The 22278-nt window shown below is 42.2% G+C and overlaps 4 protein-coding genes across 5 annotated transcripts in view; 2 read left to right on the forward strand and 2 right to left on the reverse strand.

The window, feature by feature from the left end:
• The first annotated feature begins 173 nt into the window (after positions 1–173).
• LOC100710269 (transmembrane protein 69) lies at positions 174–1542 on the forward strand. Its single transcript, XM_005458045.4, has 2 exons — positions 174–547; positions 663–1542. The coding sequence occupies exons 1-2, from the start codon at positions 509–511 to the stop codon at positions 1365–1367; spliced, it is 744 nt and encodes a 247-aa protein (XP_005458102.1). The 5' UTR covers positions 174–508; the 3' UTR covers positions 1368–1542.
• Positions 1543–3160: 1618 nt separating this feature from the next.
• On the reverse strand, positions 3161–8478 carry ipp (intracisternal A particle-promoted polypeptide). Of its 2 annotated transcripts, none has more exons than XM_003453309.4 (10): positions 8323–8478; positions 7528–7941; positions 6591–6802; positions 6197–6416; positions 5913–6068; positions 5626–5793; positions 5388–5525; positions 4773–4895; positions 4353–4573; positions 3161–4271 (listed from the first exon to the last, which is right to left on the reverse strand). In XM_003453309.4, the coding sequence occupies exons 2-10, from the start codon at positions 7868–7870 to the stop codon at positions 4047–4049; spliced, it is 1806 nt and encodes a 601-aa protein (XP_003453357.1). In that variant the 5' UTR covers positions 7871–7941; positions 8323–8478; the 3' UTR covers positions 3161–4046. The 2 variants fall into 2 exon arrangements, with proteins under 2 accessions (XP_003453357.1, XP_005458101.1); XM_005458044.4 differs by lacking the exon at positions 8323–8478 and adding an exon at positions 8148–8294.
• A 3504-nt stretch (positions 8479–11982) lies between these two features.
• Positions 11983–22278, forward strand: part of LOC109195627 (SH3-containing GRB2-like protein 3-interacting protein 1) — a 38167-nt gene continuing 27871 nt past the window's right edge. The window contains exons 1-3 of the mRNA XM_025900089.1: positions 11983–12045; positions 13349–13474; positions 14037–14120. Of these exons, the coding sequence (XP_025755874.1) occupies positions 13408–13474; positions 14037–14120 (151 nt within the window). The 5' untranslated portion in view covers positions 11983–12045; positions 13349–13407. The remainder of the gene's footprint in view (positions 12046–13348; positions 13475–14036; positions 14121–22278) is intronic.
• Positions 14276–20242, reverse strand: LOC100709733 (phosphatidylinositol 3-kinase regulatory subunit gamma). Its single transcript, XM_019347891.2, has 10 exons — positions 19869–20242; positions 17835–17946; positions 17605–17703; positions 17296–17476; positions 17095–17211; positions 16822–16964; positions 16537–16713; positions 16380–16454; positions 16081–16251; positions 14276–15974 (listed from the first exon to the last, which is right to left on the reverse strand). The coding sequence occupies exons 1-10, from the start codon at positions 19921–19923 to the stop codon at positions 15698–15700; spliced, it is 1407 nt and encodes a 468-aa protein (XP_019203436.1). The 5' UTR covers positions 19924–20242; the 3' UTR covers positions 14276–15697.

Below are 22278 nucleotides of genomic sequence, written 5' to 3' on the forward strand. Positions count from 1 at the left end.
ACAAATGTCTAAAGATGCAACGTTATGCTTCTTTGTTATTTTTCTAAGTATTCAAAGAAAACGGGGATAATAGTAAACAATGTGGGATTTTGCTGCCTTGAACGCAACATAATACCTCCCCGCCAAGGACAGCCAATCCAGTCGATATCAGATTCAGTCTGGTTCCGCTAAAAAAAAATATTAAGAGACAGGCATTTAATCGAGCACCGATAGACTGACGGCAAGCAAACGACCTCTACTTTAGCATATGAAATATTAACTTTCTTACAATTTGTTATATGGTTTTGTGTTTTCGGTGGCCACTGAAAACCGTTCTATGACTAACATTTATAGGATAACGTTTAGGTAACTGTAAATCCTGTGGTTTATAGGTTGTTACATTAGGACAGCTTTGTATTGCATCAGGTTGAGGTTAATGCTAGCTGCACCAACGTTAGCTCAGGGTGTTTCGTCACTGAAACTTCAGATTGCATGTGCTGTGTAAGTGTGATTCTTTTTCACGCTGAATATGATTAGCTTCGTCTTTGGAAGACCTATTTTGTCTGGGGTAAGAATAGTAAAAGTTTTCATTTGATAAATATATCATGCCTACTAACGAATGCAATAATTCTCTATATTAATTCTCTATATTAATGATGTTCTGTGATTGTGCATGGTTTCAGGTTCCAGTATGGAGATGTCTTCAGCAAATAAACAGAGTACCAAACTACAGCACAAACACTGTGCTGCTTCACACTCGAGCCTCCTCTGTCTTTATGTCATTCAGACCATCTACCACCAGCAGACTGTTGAGCATCAAACCTGTGAGCTGGCACACATCACATCTCTGCCACAAGGATTCAAGAGGCAAATCAGAGAGAAGTGACAGCAAAGAGGGTTTCAGTTTAAGAGCCCTCGCCAAGGCTCCCAAACCAGCTCTGTACCTGGGATTTTCTGGTCTCATCCCCTTTATCTCTGCCCCTTTTCTCATGGCTGCCACACAATCTTTCCACCCTGAAGTGGCATATGCTCAAGTGGTGTACGGAGCTTCTATAGTGTCCTTCCTGGGAGGTGCCCGTTGGGGGTTTGCCATCCCAGCTGGTAGTCCTGCACAGCCAGACTGGATGAATTTGGGTAACAGTGTGGTGCCGTCGCTTCTGGCCTGGCTGGCGTTGCTCTGCAGGGACAACATAGCTGAAGGAGCTCTAGTTGTTATAATGGGACTGGGCCTGTCACTGCATTACGACCTGACTCTTCTGCCTGGCTACCCTGCCTGGTTCAAAGCCATGCGAACTGTTCTCACTCTGGTTGCCACCTTCTCTCTGGTGGCCACGTTGGTGCTTAAAAAGTTTTGTCCAGAGAAGAAGCTCATAGATATTCAGAAGTGATTTTAAGAGGATAGTTTGTCTCTTGAACTGCATGAACATAAGAATGGAAAACCTCAAGTGAACATCTGCAGACAGTCGTTGTGGTGCTACAGTTGAATGAGCCAGTTTTACTCTTATGTAAATAATGCATAATAATTTGAAAATAAATAGCAGTTGTTTCCTGGGTTGCAAAATATCTGGCGAAATTTCCATCTGATGAGGAGTGAGTTAAATACCTAAATATAGCAAAGAACAAACAATGGGCTTAAGAATTCCTTTAACACGGGCAGAATCATGCTCTTTGCTGCGCTAAACACAGGGAAAAATACTCTTCTGGAACATGTGTTTAAAGAGATTATTTAAACATTGCTTTTTTTTCATGCGAAAAGTTGAGATAATAAAAATCGAGCTTCAGGCAGCTTTGAGTCAAAACAGCTGTAGAAATTCGCGTGCTTTTGTTTATAGGAGTTCTAACCTGCTGCCTTGGCTGTGTTAAACATTAATTATTTATTGAATTGTTGTTAATTTTAGCTGCTTCTCACCAGTCAGTCATATAAACGTGTTAATTCTTCTTCTTGCATCACAAACTTTAAGGTCACCACTGACTTTATTAGGTACATCGGTTCTTTAATGTAGATATATAATCAGTCAATCGCATGACAGCAATTAATTTAGGCCCGTGAAGTTCAAACTGAGTATCAGAATGGGGAAGAAAGGTGAACGTAGCGTGGTTGTTAGTGCCAGACGGACTGGTATGAGTAACCGCAAAGGTATCGAGATGAGTATCTCTGAACGCACAGCATGTCAAACATTGAAGCAGATGCTTTACAAGAGAAGAAGACCACACTGGGTGGCACTCCTGTCAGCTGAAAACAGGAAACTGAAGTTCACATTTAGCACAGGCTCACTAAAATTTCAACAGAAGACTGAACATGGTTCCATCCTGCTTTGTATGAACAGTTTAGGCTCATAGTGGTGGTAGTATAATAAGTGAGAGATATTTTCTTGGCACAGTTTGGGCCCTTTAGTACCAGTTGAGCATTTTTTTTAAGCACCACAGCTTACGTGAGTATTGTCGTTGACCATGTCCATCCCTTAATGAACACAGTGTACCATCTTCTGATGGCTGCTTCCAGGAGGATAATGTGCCATGTCACTAAGCTCCTGTCATCTCAAACTAGGTTCTTGAACATGTCTGTCTGATGCTATTGTGTGAATATGACTAAAATCATAGAGGAATGTTTCCAGCACCTTGTTGAGTCTATGCCATGAAGAACACAGCATAAGCAAGGTGTGCCTAATAAAGCGGCTGGTGAGTGTATGACAGGTTGACAAGCAGAATCAACCTTGTTCACAAGAAACAACCTGTAACACCTAATTGTTAGCAAAGGTAGAAATGGCTGTCCATTAAACAGACACACTGGAGTTTTTATAGCAGAGTTGGAAGTAAGTGATCCCACATTTACAGTCTCAGTGTTTTGTAAACATCAGCTCCAAATGGATGAGCCACAATCCCAGTGAGATGTCCAGTATAATTACAGCAAGTGTGACTGCTGTAGTTCGCTTGTTTGCACAATACAGAAGAAAACTTTCCTGCTTCAAACAGCTTTACATCCGTGCAAAGAATCTAATAATACTAACATGATTGTTCACAAATGAACCCAACACACCGACGTACCATCACCTAGGATATCGGGGAGTAATGTCCTCCTGCATGCTGGTGTTTGCACAGAACTATCAGAGGGGATGATTACATTTTAAATACACTGAAAAAGAAGGGAATAAGGTTAAAATGAAGTAAAGCATACACTTAACTGTTTTGCGATGTTTATTAAGTCTGAAAAGCAGCATTATCAGTGTGGTGTAGTATTGTGTTTTCTGCAAAGGTTTAACTGTGCATGATAGAAAGATGCTGTGCTGTGGCACCGCTTCGGTCAGCTTGAAAACAAGAGGAAATGTGATACCGTACTGTAAAGATGCTGAACATATTTTTAAGCGATAGGCAGCATACCTCAACATCAGATAGTACAAATCTGAAATGATAAAGCAGTCTTTACTTGCTCGGACCGAAGTGTAAACATCGATGGAGAGGCACTAGTAGAAACATATGTACATAAATAATCCAGTGGAATGAAAAGGAGCGCTCTGGCATGCTGTTCGAGTCCACAGAAATTTTAAAACTTAATGCAGCAATAGGTTTTATGTGGTTCTACTGTCAACTAGGCTCAAGGGATTGGAGTGGTAATGCACCGCCCTCCAAAAATTCTTTAAAAGAAACTAAACAGTGCTTCATCACCCGCCAGCAGTTTTCTTAGTGCCCCAAGGGACTTTCAAAAAACCCTCTGTGGTTCATCAAAAATAGAACTTCTATTCTATAAAAATAATCGTCATCACCAAGATAGCTGTGCCTTCAAATATATTGTTCTAACGTTCTGACTGAATTGAAAATAAGGACATAGGAGAGTCATGTAACAGTAAAAAGAACATTTTGGCAGATTTCAGTACTAAATGTGCTTTCATGTTCATATTCATTGATCAATTTAAAAAACAAAAAGGACACATCCATGTATAAATACTATGACAACATATGAAAGGCCGTTTAAACCAAAACACACTTTTCTGTATGTCTCTTAAGGTGCGGCTTTTCTCCAGTTTATGCTGTGTTTGGTGAATGATTCAGGTGCAGGACATTCACGTCTGTCAGAGCACAGCCAGCCCGCCGTCGCAGCGGCTGGTGATCATGTTGCCGACCTCGGTCCAGGTGTCCAGGTGAGGGTCGTAGATCTCCACGGAATCCACCGTCACGGGTGCAGAGAAGTCTCTGGTGGTTGCTCTTCCTCCAACCGCATACAGCAGCCCGTTTACTGCCGACACCGATACACCTGCGCGTGCCGTAGACATCGCAGCAACCTCCACCCATTTCTCCTGCGGAGAGACGTTTGCAGACGTGAGGAGAACGTTGGCGCGTCTGTTAAGATTTGTAAACAGATTCTTTTGGCTCTTTACCTCCTCTGGGCAGTACTTCTCCACTGTCTCCAAAGCACCCAGAGCCTCGTTCCAGCCGCCCACAGCATATATGCAGTTATTGAGACATGCGACGCCCACGTAGGCCCGTCGAGTGGCCATGACTGGCAGGGCGCTCCATCGACGCGAGATGGGATCATACACCTCTGCTGAGCGCAGCTCCATCCCTTCGTCGCTGATCCCTCCGATCACGTAAATGAAGCCTGGGTAAAAACCATTGCGTTTAGAGCTGACCTCTATAACTGAGGGTTCAGATGGTGACGTGCAAAGAGAAATGCGGACATCGAAAACAGTGCAAATCGCTACATTCTTTCTTCTGCATGACAAATCTGATTTAAGCTTTTACGCCTGATTATACAGATGTTTATTTTTTTTTTAAATGTATTAAAGGGACGGACACACCTTGGAACTCACAACAGCCAAAGTAATAGCGGGGAACAGCCATGCTGCCAATGACCTCCCACTTGTTCTCCTCTGGGTCATATCGCTCCATGGTTTTTCCGATTTCAGAGCCAATCCATCCACCTGCAGAAGAACAGGAAGAACACGACTTCAAGTTTGTGCAGAAGAAAGTGTCACCACTTGTCGGTCATCTCCCCACTTATTTGGGCAAATATTTTTGAAGCATTATTTAAATACAATACATTTTTTGTGTTCTACTGAGATTTACAAATCACTGCATGCTGTTATTTATATTTATATTTTACGCAGCATCCCGGATTGTAAGAAAGCCTTTTCTCACTCTCTGCATTTGCAGACTGCCACATCTCTCTATTATGTTTGTGAGTGAAATTAAATCAGGCACATTTTCTCCTAAATACTCCCATGATGCCGGTTATGATTTAATTACACTTACTAAGCTATTTCATTGTCCTTTCACAATGTGGTATTGCACAACCTCAACTCCTGCAGCAAGAACTCGTGCATTTAAATTTTCACTTTCAGTGTTTTCTATTGTCTTCTTAGAATTTCTTTAAACCACTAGGTGGTGTGTTCTAGTTCTAGTGTGACCATTACCGAGTGCATACAGAGCTCCGTGGCAGGGGCAGACACCGACTCCGCAACGAGGGAAAGTCAGAGACGCCACGGCGGCCCACTGTTTTGTAACTGGGTCGTATCTCTCTGTGCAGTCAAAAATCATCGAGTCTTTTTCCCCTAGTAAGGAAAAGAAAAGACCGTTTGTTGTCAGATTTCTACTCATTAAAGTTAATTCTGTATTTAAAGCCGAGCAAACTCCCAGCTCTCTCTCCCTCACCTCCCACCACATAGATCATGCCTTCCAGGACTGCGACTCCTAGCCCGCTGCGGGCCTGATGCAGTGATGACACGGTGGTCCAGTACTGGTTGAAGGTGTCAAAGCGTTCCACGCAGCTTAGCGCCCGGCTGTCACTCCAACGGCCGCCCTGCAGCCGAGTGTAGCCTCCTGACATGAGACGAGAAGAAAAGCTCCACCATCAGATCTGCTGCATTGCAAAGATTAATTTAATTATTGGGACCTTTTACTCCACCCCACTTAGACATAACACAGCAAAGATACTAAACCTATGGCATAGAGGTATTTCCTGGCTTTTCTTCTGGGTCTCATCTTGGCTGGCTGTAGCTGACTGTACATCTTATTTTCTTTGGGGGACTTTGTGACTTCAGTGTATTCCCTCAGCAGAGTCTGCAGTGCCACCCGCAGGCTGAAGTCAGTAATACCTAAAAAATGTATGAAAAAATAAGGCTTTGAATCCCAGAAGTTACTTTAAATTTTCAAACAATGTATTAAACACACGACATTGAAAGTATAAAGTGCAACAGGAGAAAGCATGTCACAAGTTTCCTACCTTCTATGTACTTGAACAGCCTCTGTGGGGAAAGCAGAGGGAAGCGGACTGGTTCCAACACCTCCACCACATGTTTTTTCCTCTTTGCCACGTCTTGGAGAACCCACTCCATGGCTGCTGTAAAAACCTGGTACTCATCCTCGATCCTCAGCTCCTCACTTTTTAAAAGCCTCACCAGCTGCTCTTTTGACAGGCCCCTGAACTCATCAGTGACACACACCTAGAGGGGAAGCGGTCGAGAGGGTCGATTTGTGAACGTTCAACGTGGAAACTACAGAAAGAGTTTAAGTAACACAAATGTTGACGCTGATGGGATTTAATGATACAGTTTCATTAGTTCAAATCCTCAGATTTTAACAGAAAACAAAACACAGTCTTGGTCTTTTGTGTGTACCTCTAGGAAGTGAACATGGATGTAGTTCTCAGTAAACTCCAGCATGTCCATGCAGGCGATCTGCTCCAGGAACTGAAAGATGCCCACACAGTTGGATGGGTCCATGTGACCCTTAAGAAACTCCCCACAGATGGACACCACCTCATTCAGCTGCAGCATGTCAGCTGCCACCATCAGTTCCTGAACATTCTCCACAGTGACGCTGATCACGCCTAAACAGAAAGAGAGCACATTTCCAACTAGGAAAAAAGAGACTGAACGAATAAGTACTTACATTTACATATCACTGTAAAAAATCAGTGTTATTAAAGAGCCCTGACAGATGGGTAAAAGCAGAAGGAAGGTAAAAATGACATAGAAAACCAAACTGGAAGGCAAATTTAAATGAAATTTAAAATGTAATATAATAAAAGAGCAATGGAAAAACTGGCATTAAAAAGATAAAAACCTCAAAAGTACCTGTTAGCAGAAATACAATCACCTTTACATTTAAGCCATGACTCTGTACAGCTATCTGTAGATCTAACGCTGCAAACTTTCTTGCAAAGGATCAACATTTCTGCTTTGTAACTCAGGGTCATACCCATATGTGTGCTTTACATGTGATCGGTGAAGTATGTCAATGGACAGAAATCAGGATTGTTATGATGCAGTGTGAAGCCACCTGCTGGATTCTGAATCAGCTGCTGAAGAGAGATTGATGTTGAAAAGGAGGCGGTGCGTTAGTCAGGACCAGAGAGAATATATACACGAATGAGATTTTCCTGGTCTCCAAACGCACTCCCAAATATCTGCTAACAGCCTTAATTAGTTAATTTGGATTTAACAGGTAACACTGCTGTCTTGAAGGGAAAGCATATCTGAGAGATTGGGAATGCTACAAAACAACACAAATATTCAAGAAGTTCAAGACGGGGATATCAGGGCTGATGCAGACCTGTGTATATGAACTCCAGCAAGATTTCAAAGACATCAGTGTCCACTCCAAGGATCTGCACTTCCTCTTTGTCTGCCTCCCTCATCCCACCAGCGAACAAGGCAGAGAAGTAGGGGCTGCTGGCAGCAAGCACTAGCCGGTGCACCTTGAAGACACGGCCGCCGACTTTAAGCCCCACGTCACAGAAGTCGGAGCGGAGGCGCATCTTGTTCATCTGGGCCAGGATGAGTCTGGCGTAGCGGTCTGAAGCCAGCACAGCTTGCTCTAAACCCTGGGTTGCCATGGCAGCTGCACCAGCATTACGGCTGCATCCACTGGACGTCGACACAGAGATGGAGGACATGGCAGCGAAGGTACCTCTGCTTTAACATGGAGGCCAGTATCCTCAATCCTCCTCTCCTGTGAGGCTCGGGCCTGAAAAGCACAGCACAAAAAACCAAAACACAGAGGCTCAGTGCATTGTTGTGTAACCAGCAACTTCTGATTTATCGGCTAGCGATGAAAGACAAATAAGAGTAAACCTCCCCTTCTTTATTGTTCCACAGGAAAACATAACGAAGCATTAAAAAAAATAGTCGCCACTCATCCCACTGTTGTTATATGATCTCTAACACACACACCTGCCGGGCATGTTAGCTGTCTGGCAGCTCGCTAGGGTGCTTGTCAGTGATCATTGTCTGCACGACAGTACCAATACTCGACCAGTCCCTTTCCAGACGGAGAATTACTGACGGAAGTACAAATAAATAAATAAATAAATAAGCAGCGTTTATCTTGCATTTACTGGCAACTCACCCTTAAGTTTGCTGATGAGGATGCAGGCAACTTCCGTCAGCCTGCAGGCTGTCAATACGTTTTTCCTGGACCGACTGCATTGGTCTGAATCTCCAGACGTAACTAATTGATCCTCGAGAGGGGAAAAAATTAATTTCTTTTAATTTGCACCACCGATACCAACACGTTTTTATGTTTGAGTCCCTTTAAATTACACAAATATTTTTCTCTGTTATTTTTGTCTAATTATAATAATTAATTTAAACGTTATTACCAGTTCGCCCCAAATTCAGGTCAGGTTTGTATTGGCACTCACCGCCAGGTGGCAGTGTTGGCTTTGAAGGAGCGGCATGTCCTTGACAATAGGCCATAGCAACCTACAGTATTCCTACATATTTGTCCCCTGGTATAGTGCTATTTTTTAGGCTTTAAGCTCTTTCGTTTGAGCCCACTCTCAGACTCACTGGGCTGTCCAGTTTACTTTATCTTGGGATCAGATTAGTTTAAGTATTATGTTGGAAACCTGTTATTACATACACTCTGGGACTCCTCTGGGCCCTTTAACCGTGTCTGCTGAAATAAAGTGCATCTGAACTACAGTTAAAAAAGCAAAAAAAAAACAAACTGTAACGATCACTGGGCTTACACACCTGAAATACAAGTCTCGTAACACCCGTCACTCAACTAGTATTTCCAGCTCTTTCAACACCCTGTGATGCACAAGAGAGTATGTCGTGGCTGCAGCCAATTAAAAGTCTAAAGTGCCAGCCTAGCCAGCTTTTGAGATCCACCCTCGGCTTGCTGCAGTTCCCTCCCTTTGCCCTGCGCTGTTAAATTTCCAGTAGGTCAGGGTTCCCTATAGGGCCTCCACAGTAACCATTACCTTGGCTCGACAATTAGCTTATTAGACACAACTTAAATTGGCTCTGAGTAAACCAATAAGACAAAGCTAAAACTTGAAACTGAAGAAGCTTAGAAAACAAACAGCTCCATGTAACTTTAATTCTCTTCTCAAGTCTCTTTACCGTGCCATGACTTGTGAGGGATTTGTAGATCCTAACTTAAAGTGGCTCTTTAAAATTTCTTTGTCCAGTGTTAAAATACTTAATTGTCATCTAAGGTCATTTTCCTTATTATTATTGTTATTTTTCTTTTACCGTGTAACGTATTTATCCCAGTCAAATACGGATCAAACAGTGTTCCATTTATCAGATAGGGCTCTTTGTCATCCTTCAGTGAGCTCTTTCTCCCTCTGTCACTTTCCACTCGGTGTGTTAGTCACATTATTTCATTTTTAGCAGTCGTGAGGTGATCTGTGCTACTTTGCAATTCAAGAGCCTCATTAGCGTTTCATTGACGTGTGACAGCAGCCTCCAACACAGATGGTACATGTTACATACATGCTCCCTGTACACTCAACATGCCCATCAGACATTCATAGAAAATCCAGACTGAAGTTTAGACTCTTATATAAAATAATAATCATGAAAATGAATTGTCTGTGTGTGTGTGCATGTGTGTGTGACAGAGGTGTATTTGTCACATGAAAGTGTGCCTTTTGTTCTCCATGCTGCTGCCTGGGGAGGTGTCTCTTGTAAAACAGGTTTTAAGGTTTAAGGTGAGGTACTAAAATGAACTTGAATATGATGACATACTTCCTCTGGTTGAAAACTCTTACAGTGTGTGATCATGCTCTTCTTTTTAAGTCCCCCTTTTTTCCCCCGCCCCTCTAAAAGGCCAGAGTTTTTTGCTTGTCATCACTGTTTTCTCTGGTCATCCTGTCTCTCCGCTGCGGTGACTGCACCCAGAATTTCCCCATGTCGTGGGAGACAAAGTAAATAGTGCGAGGGTCATCCTATGGAAAGTGCTCACCATAATTGCCATTCCGCTTTAAGTGCAGTGTGTCTGACTTTTTTTCCCATCAGGGGCTCTATCCTTTTTTTTTCCTTTTACCAAGAAAGAAAAACATTATGAAATGAAACTGACAGATTAAAGCTTCATATAGGAGTAAGGGGCTTCAGATTAAAAGCTTACCCGATAACACAAAACAAGGGATTTCCCTATGATGATGGGAGTATCTGTGTGACATTCTTCTAACTTGTAGCAGATACTTAATAGTGAACTTTCCTTCTTGTTGCAGTCTTCGTGTGTAACTCCTTCTTTCCTTTACCATCATCATCATCATCATCACGGTGTGCATACAGCCTTATGTTTTCAGACCAAGCAGTGTCTGTCAGTCCTGTGCCACTTTAGTTTTCTGGCCACGTGCCTTGCTGCTGCTTCTTGTTTCTTTCTTTTTTAATCTATTTGAGAGCTGAAGTACCACAATGAGATTGTCCAGCTTTAGAAATGATGGGATGCTTCATTTAATAGGTGATTCCCCCACCCCCACCCCCACCTCACCCGAATCACCTTCCCTTAAGAAATAGCACAACATAATATTGCATGAAGTAGGAGGAAGAAAAATCACCCCAACTGTCGCTGAGGGCGTCCTGCTCTACCTGTTTTAAAACTGGAGGGATCGCCCATCCCTGGTCTAAGGCGGTATCTGAAAATCTGATTTGGCTGTGGTTCTGGATCTCGATGGTTTGTCAACAAACAGTATTATGCTATGTCTGAGCTGGATCAGTGTCCCCTCCTGTTTCGGTGCGATCCGAGTCTCTTTGTTCAAATCAAAGCTACCAGAGGTCACTCAGTTATAGCACAATATATGCCAATAATAACTCGTTATTTTAGATCAAATTGTATCCAGGACTAATGCCATTTCCAACTGAGCACATCCAGTCATTAAAGTTTGATTTCAGTTTCTAAAAGTCACCTTCAAATACAGGTTAACTTATACAATAACTGCATCTTTTTCCAAACTGATTAGGTTAGTGTGATTTTTGTTTGCATTTTGCTTGAGGACACATACCAGTAGCCCACAGCAAGAAATCTTGACCGATCTGGGTCACTGGGAGAACATATGGTTTAACAATCTAATCCAGAAATTACTGACCTTAATATTGTGATGAATATGTACAGCACCGAGTATAGCATTGCACAAGCATACATTTGGATTTGCTTTAAGTATAGTAAGAATTTGGGGCTTTTGTCCTTAGACTGACTGAGACACTGGAGGAAAAAGTACTGAAAGAGGGGGAAAACAAAAAAGGGGACAAACTCACAACATCATTTTCACTCAGAAACTTTGATGTGCATCATTGACCATAATTCGCCCAGGCTCAAACAATTTTCTTTTCCATGACTTCAACAGCTCAGTGGGGGTCGGGAATCCAACCTGTTAACTTTCTTCCTGAGATATACGTGTGTGTACAGACACATACACAGCATAGTGACATCTAAGCTGTTATTTGTGGCGGTATCAAAGGAAATGTGTCTGTGTGGTGTTTAATGGTTCAGTCTGTTGCCTACATGCTTGTTGGCAGGCAACAGGATCTCCTGCCTTCAGCCTATAAGCCAGCTATATTGTGAGCTTGTAAAAAAAAAAAAAACAGAGCGAGGGGGAAAAAATCCTTCTTATCGATTCTGCCTCCAACATAGCAACTGACTGCTGATTGGCTAACCTGCGGCATGGTCTCGGACTGCCATTGGCTGATCGCGTAGCGTGAAACCGTGGAATCGGACGGAGACAGAGGAGAGGAGAGACGCGATTGGCTGCTGCAAACTGAAAGCGAAAACCTCTTTTTTCTGAAAGCCTGCAAGACAGTTGATGGTGTGTGTGTTTTAGGCGTGACTCCAAAGGTAATTCGTTCTGCTACCCCCCCACTCCAGTCGGGACTTATTTAAATTGAGAACTAGTAAGCGAGTTGTAGCACTGAGGTGTGCTGACAAGAAAAAAAAGTGGAGGGAGAGGGCCTCTGAGGAAAAATATGTAGGGGGGGCTGGGTTTTTACATACGTTTAACTCTTATATCTGGAAGCCAGGCGAAAGTAGATGTTAGCAGTGATAGCCAAACTGCTATAAAAGCTAATAGTTTTGGGGTCATAGCCATGTGGCAGTGTACTTTATGTGCAAAGAAAATGTAGAAAAGGCCCAGCTTGACCTTTCAAGCCTTCATTTTAATAACCAGGAGTGAGAGAAATAGGCCCTGCACTTTCTCCGCTCTCCTTCCTGCCCCACATATTTTTTCTTCCCACCCTCTCCCTGTCTTTGGGACACTCAAGCAGCCGCCTGAGGGTGACTCATTGGTACACTCTGTCCTATCCAGAGCCCTCGAATGGTAAGAGTACGGAAGTGCTTAGCGGCCACTTGGAATATATGTGAATATAGAGAGGCAGCGCTACAAACAAAGACCAGAGCACTGCAAAGCCTAATGTTCGGGTTATGACAAAAGTAAGAAGCGGGGAAAGCTTTAAAAGCCCCGTCTTCAGGCTAAATCTTTATTTAGGTAAATGCATCAGCAGATGAGATGTAGTTTTTATTACCCAGCTCAAGTTATTGGAGCTTAATTAGCTGCTGATGTTAAAGTGTGACAAGTGTAATTTGAATTTGTGCAATCAATATATACTAATTCCACAATACAGGATTAATATGATAACATAGATAATACAATCAAATTGTAATACAATCAATTATTTAGGTATTTAGAATAGTTTCTCATTTATGTTATGCAATTGTTATTTTATAGCATTAGGTAATTTCCACCGTGGATACATTTGTTGAAAGTGCCTTGAGGTGACTGCCGTTATGATTTGGCACTATATAAATAAAAATAAATTGAATTGTTATATTTAGGTAATATTTCACTTGGCCAACCCTGCAAAAGTCAAGTTTTGAAGCTTGATTTAATAATGCTGGATGAAATAGCATTAAGATAAAGTCATTTGCAATTACTCAACAATTGTTCTTGGTTGCTAATATGAGTTTGGTGATTTAATCTAACATCAGTTAACCTATCCAAAATCTACCAATTTGTTGGTGGATAATCCACGAATATGTTCTGTTGCATACAGTCTTGTTTTTTAAACAACTTAAACTTTGAAAATGCAATTCAAACTTCTGTGCTGCTATATCTCTATGCCACAGCTATGTTGCTAAATTTCAGGAATGGTTGCAAGGCTCCATGATCTGCAATTGGTGAAAAAAAAAAATCCACTGGAGTGAATGAGACATGATGTGACTCTTACCATTCGAGGGCTGTGGTGCTATCTATCTAGCTACACTGCATCTGGTGAGTCCTAGCCAGGCTTGCATGCCGCCTGTCCACCCACTCTCCATGCTGACACAGGTAAGAGGTAGTAATCCGTGGCCTGGAACTCTCCCCCAGTACATCCCTGCCCTCTGCACCTCATTAATCCTTACCTAACACAGACCTTCTGTGATGGTTGAAAGAGGCCACCTGTTGCTGTGGTCACACAGGTGGCCAGTGGTGGTGTCATCCAGGGTCAACGTTATCATCATACACCCCAGTGGCAATACATGTGTTTTTCTGAGGATTTTGCACTGGTGAAATTCGCAAATTCAGTGTTATTGTCAGACAGGAGCGATGCCGACTGTGTGATAAACCTAGAAGGAAAAATACCCAAGCTGCTCTCAAGTACCAAATGTTAATTTGCTTTTCTTTTTCCTTTACAGAAGGATCAAAAATTTGAAAATGCAAGTGTGAGCCATGCAAAGCATGTTCCTAAAAAAATTTTTGGAGTGACTCAACGGCGGTCAGCCTGAATACGGAAGAGCCTGCGCACATCCTGCTATTGTCTTTATCGCTTCCTTTCTCTCCCATCTGTCTGCAGCGTGTCCTCCAGTGCCCTCGCTGTCTCCCACCTCTGCAAACTCAAAGATAAGCTCATTGGACTACCATGGCTTCAGTAAAGACGGTAAACCCAACATAAGTTAGTGTTAAGCATCATTTTTGGTCACTGGAACTTTAACAGCACTTAGAAAAATAACAAAGCTGCCTTCAACCTTTTTGTGATTAATATGAATAATTTTTAAAAAGTGTTTCTTGAACAGTGTTAGCAACAGACTTGAATTAGTTGACAAAACCATCATCAGTTTATTGTCTTTCAGCAAGAAAAAGGTCAGGATCTCACATTGCTTAGCGTCACCTGAGGAATTTCCTCAGTCCCCCAGTGGAGTTCGATTATTTTAAGAGGCTTAAACAACCTACTTCCATAAAGCAACCTTTAGAAATACATTTTTTTTTAAATTTTTTTTTTTTTTAAATTGTGTCTCTGTACAGAGCGTCTATTGTCCTCAAACTCGAAAAATGTGCCAAGTTCAACATGGATTCCTTTCCTCTTAAGCTATGTAGGCTGCATGTCATGGAAAAAACATTCATAGCTCAAGCAATGCCACAGTTCAAGTAATGGAGGCAGGATACTTCCGGACCTCTGGCAGTTCACACAAACATTGGAGGCCACATCATACCAGCGCCACTAAAGAGAGTGCATTTTTGTGGCAAATTTCAACCTCTTGCAACAGCAATACCTTCACCACCACCACCACCGTCATCATACATTGCAACAATAGAAATACTGTTGGATTGCACTTTCTTCAAGCTTTCATCTTGTGGCATGTTTATAGAAAAAATATATATAGAATACAAAAAGCTTATACTTCTTTGAGTAACAGAATATAACATACAGTACTTCAGATTATGTTTTGATCAGCACATCAGCAGGTGTACATAAACTGCCCTACCCTTGCCCAAATGCAATTACTGGACTAAACAGGGATGTAGTTCTGCTCAATATTTAGTGTTTTGGTCAATGGGTATATGCTTTTACTATGGTATTCTACAGGATGTTAATGCTACATAATTATCCACTGTATATGAATGTCAGTTTATTTAAAAAAAAAAAAGGGGGGGGGGGGGGGGGGTAGCTAAGATGCACCGCAACATTTCACAAATTCATGTGGCATTTTATCCCAAAAAAAGTACTTGGCCCTCCGAACCACTTGGAGGAAACGGCATGTTTACACCATTCCCCCACAAAAGCACTTTGTAGTAATAATCCAATATACACCTCCAACACATGGGTCAAATTTTAAAAACTGAACAGTTTAACTTGAAACATCTCTAGCAATGTGAATTCTTGGCTTAAAAAGAAAAAGTGCAGCACCTGACATCAGTGATTAAATCTCAGGTGGTCAGCATCCCTACCCAAAAGGTGTGTTAAACAAATGGCAATAAATGAAGTACAAAAAAAAGAAAAAAAAGTCTGAAAGCTTAAAACAGTCTCTTTGAGAAAAAAGAAAAAAAAAAAAATATTCAAGCTGACATTCAAGTTGCGGTCCCACTTCTGTGAAATCCCATTCATAAAACCGATGGAATCACTGTAGTGCAAAAAAAAAAAAAAAAAAAAAATTATTTATTTTTTTTTAAAAATACAATGCACCCTGATGCAGTCTCTCTCGCAGTAAACATGTCCTTTTGTCTGTCTCCACTGGATTACATCTCCGGAGCGGCAGGGGCCAGCCCCGACGTGTGTTTTGGAGTCTGTATCAGTTTGTGTTGTTCCTCTGCGTGTTGTGAAGGTGTGGCTGCAGCTTTGGCGTGCACCGGATGTGACAGCCGCACATCCAGGGCGTCATTGTGTTGCACTAATGAGTGCAGGCGATAGTGCAGGACAAGGTCTTTCAGTGAACAGTGGATGTCATAGGGCTCGGCAAAGCCGTATCCGTGCGGTGTGCTGTAGATCATGCAATGCTTGACTTCTTCGTTTACGCTTTAACAAATGGAGAGAAGGACATCTGTAAGTGTCATGTGATCAAATCAAGAGCAACAAGCATCTCAAACAGATTCCTTTTTTTTGGCCAAAATGTTGGACTTACACAACGGAGCAGGCGTAACATCCCTGTTTGCTGCTCTCACGGATCAGAAATGTTCCAGGGGCTTTGCCTTGAAGCATCTCCTCTGCCTGCGTCCGACTCAGTTCACCAACAAACCAGCTCGTCTCATCCTGATGTGGCAAATTCTTCTCATCTCCCTTTAGCACATACGTACTGAAAGAAAGAGGGTGGTTGTCATGTCTCTCGCAATTCTGTCTTCAATTTACAAGCTATATTTATTATTTAAAATTATTTAATGTTTTTAAATTAAAAATAAATAAAAAGAATGTGTTGAAACATACTCATCAAGGCTGTCGTTATGTACCCCCAGCCAATCATTTATGCGTTTCTGCCGTACGCCTTTGTGATTAAGCCAGCTGCAAGGAGAAGAGAAATTAGACATAATCCCTAATGATTGTTACCACAAATACCACAAAACAATATTCTGATGCCACTTACTTGAGGTACTGGTCTCTCATGATGCGTAGCTGGATGAGGTCTGGCCGCAGGTTGTTAATCTTCCTGTCCGTCTCTCTGTAATCCTCCACCTGCGTCCTCAAGTCTTCCTCTAAATGAATTTTGCTGTCATAGATCTCTGCGAGACGGCACTTCAGCTTCTCGTAGTGTATCAGAAAGCTGAGGATGGAAAGGACAGGTCACAGGTGTGAGCAGAGTTTAGGGGTTTATGTGCAAAATGCACCCACATTTTAAGAGACCCCCCCCCGCCACTGTGCAATGAAGTACCTCTCCAAATCTTTGTCAATTCCCTCCAAATGACTGCTTCTCTCAAACTCCTCTCCGTAGCGCTCCTGCTCACGACACTGCTCCTCAAAGATCATCATAGTCTCATTAAAAGCCTCTATTGCTGTGCGCTTCATCTGGATCTCCTGTGTCATACAGAGTACATCCATTCAGAAAAGACTCAGGCATTTGTTAAAAGTAAATCAGACCCTTTAGAAAAGAAATGAACGGTTGAGTTTTGGTTTTTTTTGTTTTTTTAAAGGCTGCATTTTTAACCTGTGAGGTCTTTGTGAAGGCTTCGTAGAGACGATCAAACTCCTTTGATTTCTCTTGGTACTGACTGTGGACCTCCTTAAGCTTTCTTCCAGTCACATCCACACTGTCTTCTTTCACCTAAATGCAGAAATTTCATTTGCTTAGACAACGCGTATCCTTGTGTTTATCAAGTAAAACAAAAATTTGTATTTACTCACGAACCTGCTGGAAACGGGACACAGGATGGGTAAGCATCAGATCCAGTGAGGCATTATATTCCACCAACGGATGGTGCTGATAGTACCAAATGAGCTCCACCACTGACGTGAATGTGAGAGGGTCTGAGAAGCCATACTTCCCGTCACGGTGGTAAATCTTGATCAGCTTGTTGTGCCCGTCTTTTCTGAAAATTTGAGTAGAGCAAAAAAAAAAAAAATTAGATCAGTGCAAAATATAATTTAAACCTCACCATTAATATTTTCTTTTAGCGCTGCGCTTGGAATTACTGTGCTTCTTTTCTCTTCATCTTACCTTAATGTCAGCGTAAAGTCTCCCTGCAGCTTTGTGGATGCATCGCGCACCAGAAAGGAGCCATCAGGTGTGTCTCGGAGCTTCTCGTTTACCTCCTCCCTGTGGGAAGAGTCAGTTAATGCTTAACGGAATTCAACGTGCCAATACGTTTAACAATCAAAACATCACATGAGATCTTTGTAGAAAGGATGGGATATTTGCTGAAGGACTGCGGATGTTCTCATCTTTACCTTGTTATGTCACCCCAGTACCATTCAGCGTCCTGTAGCGAATGCGCAGGAGGCGAAAGGCAGTTGTTGTTCATGGTGGAAGATGGTGGCTTTGTTGACCTGGGAGGGAGAGCTGCATGCGAAAGAAAAAACGAGGATGGAATGAAATGCAAATTTTTCCCTCTTTTCTTAGATATTTTAAACACAATAATCTGCCACAAGATCTACTTAAGCAGTTACTGTAAACACGACCCCTTCAATATTATGACCCCCCCCCCCATCCCATCCACCCAGCCAGCAAATACAGGCACACACAGTTTGTAACACCATTGCTTGATGAAGCATTTCAAGATCTGAGAACATGCCCGGGCAAGTTTCCAACTTGCCAAATCATTACCAAGATCTTCAGTGCTGTCATTACTAAAAATAGAAATGTAGCTTATGAGTTAATAACTATTAAATATGTTTTTTTTTTTAAATTAATTATTCCAAATACTTTAATCATAATAACCATTATACACTAACCAGTATCCAACTCTTGTGAAATAAATTAAAGTCCATTCTCTAAAGTTTGCCTCTGGCACTGTCCTGAATTGCATGACTGGCATTAAATAGGCTATAAATTATATTTTGAGTCTCTTGGACCACCCTTTTCATTTTATAACCATTGCGAGCTTAGAGATCATAAGTTTTCCATCAACCCTGAAGGGAGGAAGAGAAGGGGGGGGGGAGATCCGTGACTCTGGCTTGAAGACTAAGCGTTTTCCTTAAAAATGAAAAAGGAGGGGATACCGCATCAAGAGGAGTGAAGGGCGATATATTTCACTGCAGGACAAAAGTGCCTTTCACGAGGCAGTTAGGGAGAATACAAGAGCACCCTCACACAGGGGAAAATGTGGCTTTCTCCCACCATCCGCTCACCTTTCGCCCCCCTCCTCCCTGACCTCAAAAATAAACAAAAGACAGGTGCAGCAGTTCAGTGAAACGCTGCGGCTCCTGAACTCTGCAAAAAAAAAATTTAAGTCTGCACACCTTTCCCCCCCTCCTCCTCTTCCTCCCACGGAGTCCTGCCAAAAGACACTCCACCGGCTTCCAAACGCCACATGCTTGCACTAGTGCATGCACTAGCAATGCATGCAAGAAATTATAAAAAAAAAAAAAAAAAAAAAAAAGATGCCAAATTAACAGTCTGAAACGCACACAACACACATACTGACTGACCCACTGTCTTCATTTATTTTGTGCTTCCTACACCCTGTATTGTCCTCAGAGTTTTTCAGAAGCTCTCCTAAACCTCTCCTGGAAGCTATTTAATTAACTGTAGCCCACTTAGTATAACTATTCGTAAATGAAATAAGTGTATGAAGGCTAAGGACTCTGACGCAGTTTTTTATTATTAATTAGCCAAAGTCAATTAACATAACTCAAATAGGCTACAGCACATTAGCTAAACGTTTTCGGCGCAGTAATAACGCAAAAGCAAACAGGCTACAAAATAAGCTGCGGGCGAGTTTTGTCGGAGCTAAGTCATGAGACGAGCTGCCTGTAGCCTACTTTCTGAGCTAGCGAGCAAATTAACCACGGCTGGCTGCAGTGGAGAACAAAGCGGTCGTTCATTAACGCACCCGCGACTATATTCTCTTCAAAATCCACTCTTTCCTCTGCCGCACACGTTTGGGTACGTGTCGTTTAGGTTTAGTGGGACGACGCAAAACTGCCGTGCATCCCTGTCAAAGTTTGCCATATGTGCCGAGACAAAAGAAAAGAAGCAAGCCACTGCGCCTGGTTCTCCGAAAGGTATTACGTAATTGCCAAGTGAATTGCGCTATGCATGCCTGGGCAATGCCACTGGGGGAGCGCAGCACTGAGGACTTGACCATTGCAACGCTTTGCCGACACCTGCACAGCATTTTGTCAGATGTCAGCTTTACTAACAGATATTAACCGATAAGGAAAAAAAAAAAGAAAAAGAAAAAAAGAACAAAGCGGGGGATTTATAAAACGCTCCCCGACCCCCCGCAGATCAGATAATGGCTGGTTTTAACCCTAACTTACCTGGAGGTGCTTGGTCCATTTCGATGTAGAATAAACCTTCGGGAGGATAAATCATTCCTGTTTCACTAGAGTAGTCCAGGTTGCCGCTGTTGTCTTCGCAAGTCTGAGCAAAAAAAAAAAATTAAAAAAAAATGCACGTTTCTTTTAACCTAATTTAAGCTAGGCTACTTAAGAGTATTCGCAGACGCCACGTCCTACATTCACGTGAATAAAAAGATAACTCCTTGGATTCCGCGTCCATAAACATCCCACAGTCAAAAATGTACTGTTCTGAAATCGCCTTTCTAAATAGGGACCATTTTCAGACATAATAGACTGTCAGTCAGTGCCTTCTCAATGTGTGGCGGCGCTCTAGTTCATCTGGGAAGTGGAGCGACTTTAAAGGGCTGTTCGTAACATCATCTTGGTACAGTCCAAGCTGCTACGACAGTAGGGGTGTCCTGTTTCTTGTTGGGATCCCGTGTCGTGTACAAAAAGGAGCTATTGAAATGTATCCTACGTAATTATGTAAAAGTAAGCATTTTAAATGAAAATGAACATAGATGAACTTAAATAAGTAAATTGTGTAAGAAGATACAAGGCGTTTTCCACATAACATCCACGAACCCCTAAAAGTGTAATAGTACATTCCAGACCGTTTCATTCAGTTCCCCTCAAGCTTTGCTCTAACAGCTGAAAAATCCTTTGCTATACATGAATGGAATTTTTTTTTTTTTTAAGTTAAAATTATGAAATGAAAAAATTTAACGTGTATCTTTTAAGCAATCAAGAATTAGAGCAGTTTCAGCCATTATGGTTGCTCCAGTTTATTGATTAGTGAAGATGTTCTAAGAAAACAATGTCCTGTTACAGGTTTTAGCATAATCAAACTTGGTTGGCTAAAACACCTTTTGTAGTTTCCTAGTTGGCAAGTAAGTATTATATTCTTGTTGAGCTTGCCAGACACGTTCAGCAACAGTAAATGACATCTTGGCTGACACCGCTCATAATTACTGCCGCTGTGAGATCATCCAGTTAAAGATAGCAGGTGTGTAACCACCTGTACACTTTAGGTCTGAAAGAAGTGGTTATTTTACAGTGACACATTTTGCTTTTTCTTGCCTCATATGCTAAAAATGGCCAGAGTATTAACAGTACTGTCCTCTTATGTGTTCGTAGTGGATGAATACACACATTGTAGTTTGCTCATGACACAGAATGACATTGTGCTGTAAATTTAAACAGCCATGGCTTCTTCCACCAGTTGAACTTAGTGGCTACAGAGAGAGAGAGAGAGAGTAAAACAAGGCCCGCTTGGTCAGAGGTCTGCCTCTGTTGGTGTCCAGGCGTTTATAGCCGCTCCCCTTTTGACCCAAGCTTAGAAAGTCAGGGGAGGTAATTGCCTCCAGCATTCCTTTTTCCCATCAGTAAGTTGATTCTTTCCTGTATCCAGTCCATGCCCAAGAAACATTGAACTAGCTGCCGTGATCAACCTTGTTAAGACAACAAAAAGCACAATTATAGGTGGATGTGGGTCATTTAAGCAAACACAAATTGAGATTATTAACTTGTATAATACAATTCACATTAGTCTGTAATTTGCTTGTTGCACCGAATCTGAGTTAACTTTCTGATTGATGGCTGTGGGATGTTGGCATATTTCTCAGGGCTTACATCCACCATACAGCAGCTATGTAACTGGGTGCTCACACGTGTCTGAGTGTTTGTGTGCTCCCGGTGCCCGCCTACTTGAAGAAGCCTTGAAGTTTGTCACGGTGTACCACTCGGCTGCTCCCCCTTCCCCCCCACTCTCACTGCCACAGTGTCAGAAGAGCACAGAATTTGCCCCCTTTAACATCAGGGTCTGACCTCTGTGACACATTTCACAGCCACCACCCTCCTGAAACAGAAGAGAGCTGGGGCTCCAGATATGTCAGCAGGGGGACAGTGGGTCTCTGGGCTCCATGTTGCGGATGTGTTGCTTCTTGATCAGCATTAGACAAAGTTGAACTAATTAGGTTATGCTGTGTGTTCCCTGTGCGTCAGTCGCATTCGTTGTGTGTACGTGTAGTGATCAGGGAGAGGGAGGGCTGTCCTGTGGGATAAACCTTTAGGCTCTGCACCCCAGATCCAGGCAGTCCTGATGGGATCAGTGAAGACTAATCGGAAGATTAACAGGATAGGCTGATACTGCAAGCCTGCCAGCTGCCTGCTAGCTGATGTGACTCATCTTGATATCCACCACTGCAATATGCCACCAGATTGTGGTAGTGCTGGGAAACACTGTGCATGAGCTTTAAATTAATAGGCAGATGTTTCTCTGTGCAGAAAACAGCTCAAGTTTTATTTTGTTAGGTTTAAATTTTGACACTAATCTGACAAACAAGAGAAGGTCCATTTTAAGCACTAAGGAAAGTAGGTGTCAGCTAAA

The sequence above is a fragment of the Oreochromis niloticus genome, linkage group LG18, assembly GCF_001858045.2.
Source record: "Oreochromis niloticus isolate F11D_XX linkage group LG18, O_niloticus_UMD_NMBU, whole genome shotgun sequence".
Lineage (NCBI taxonomy): Eukaryota > Metazoa > Chordata > Actinopteri > Cichliformes > Cichlidae > Oreochromis > Oreochromis niloticus.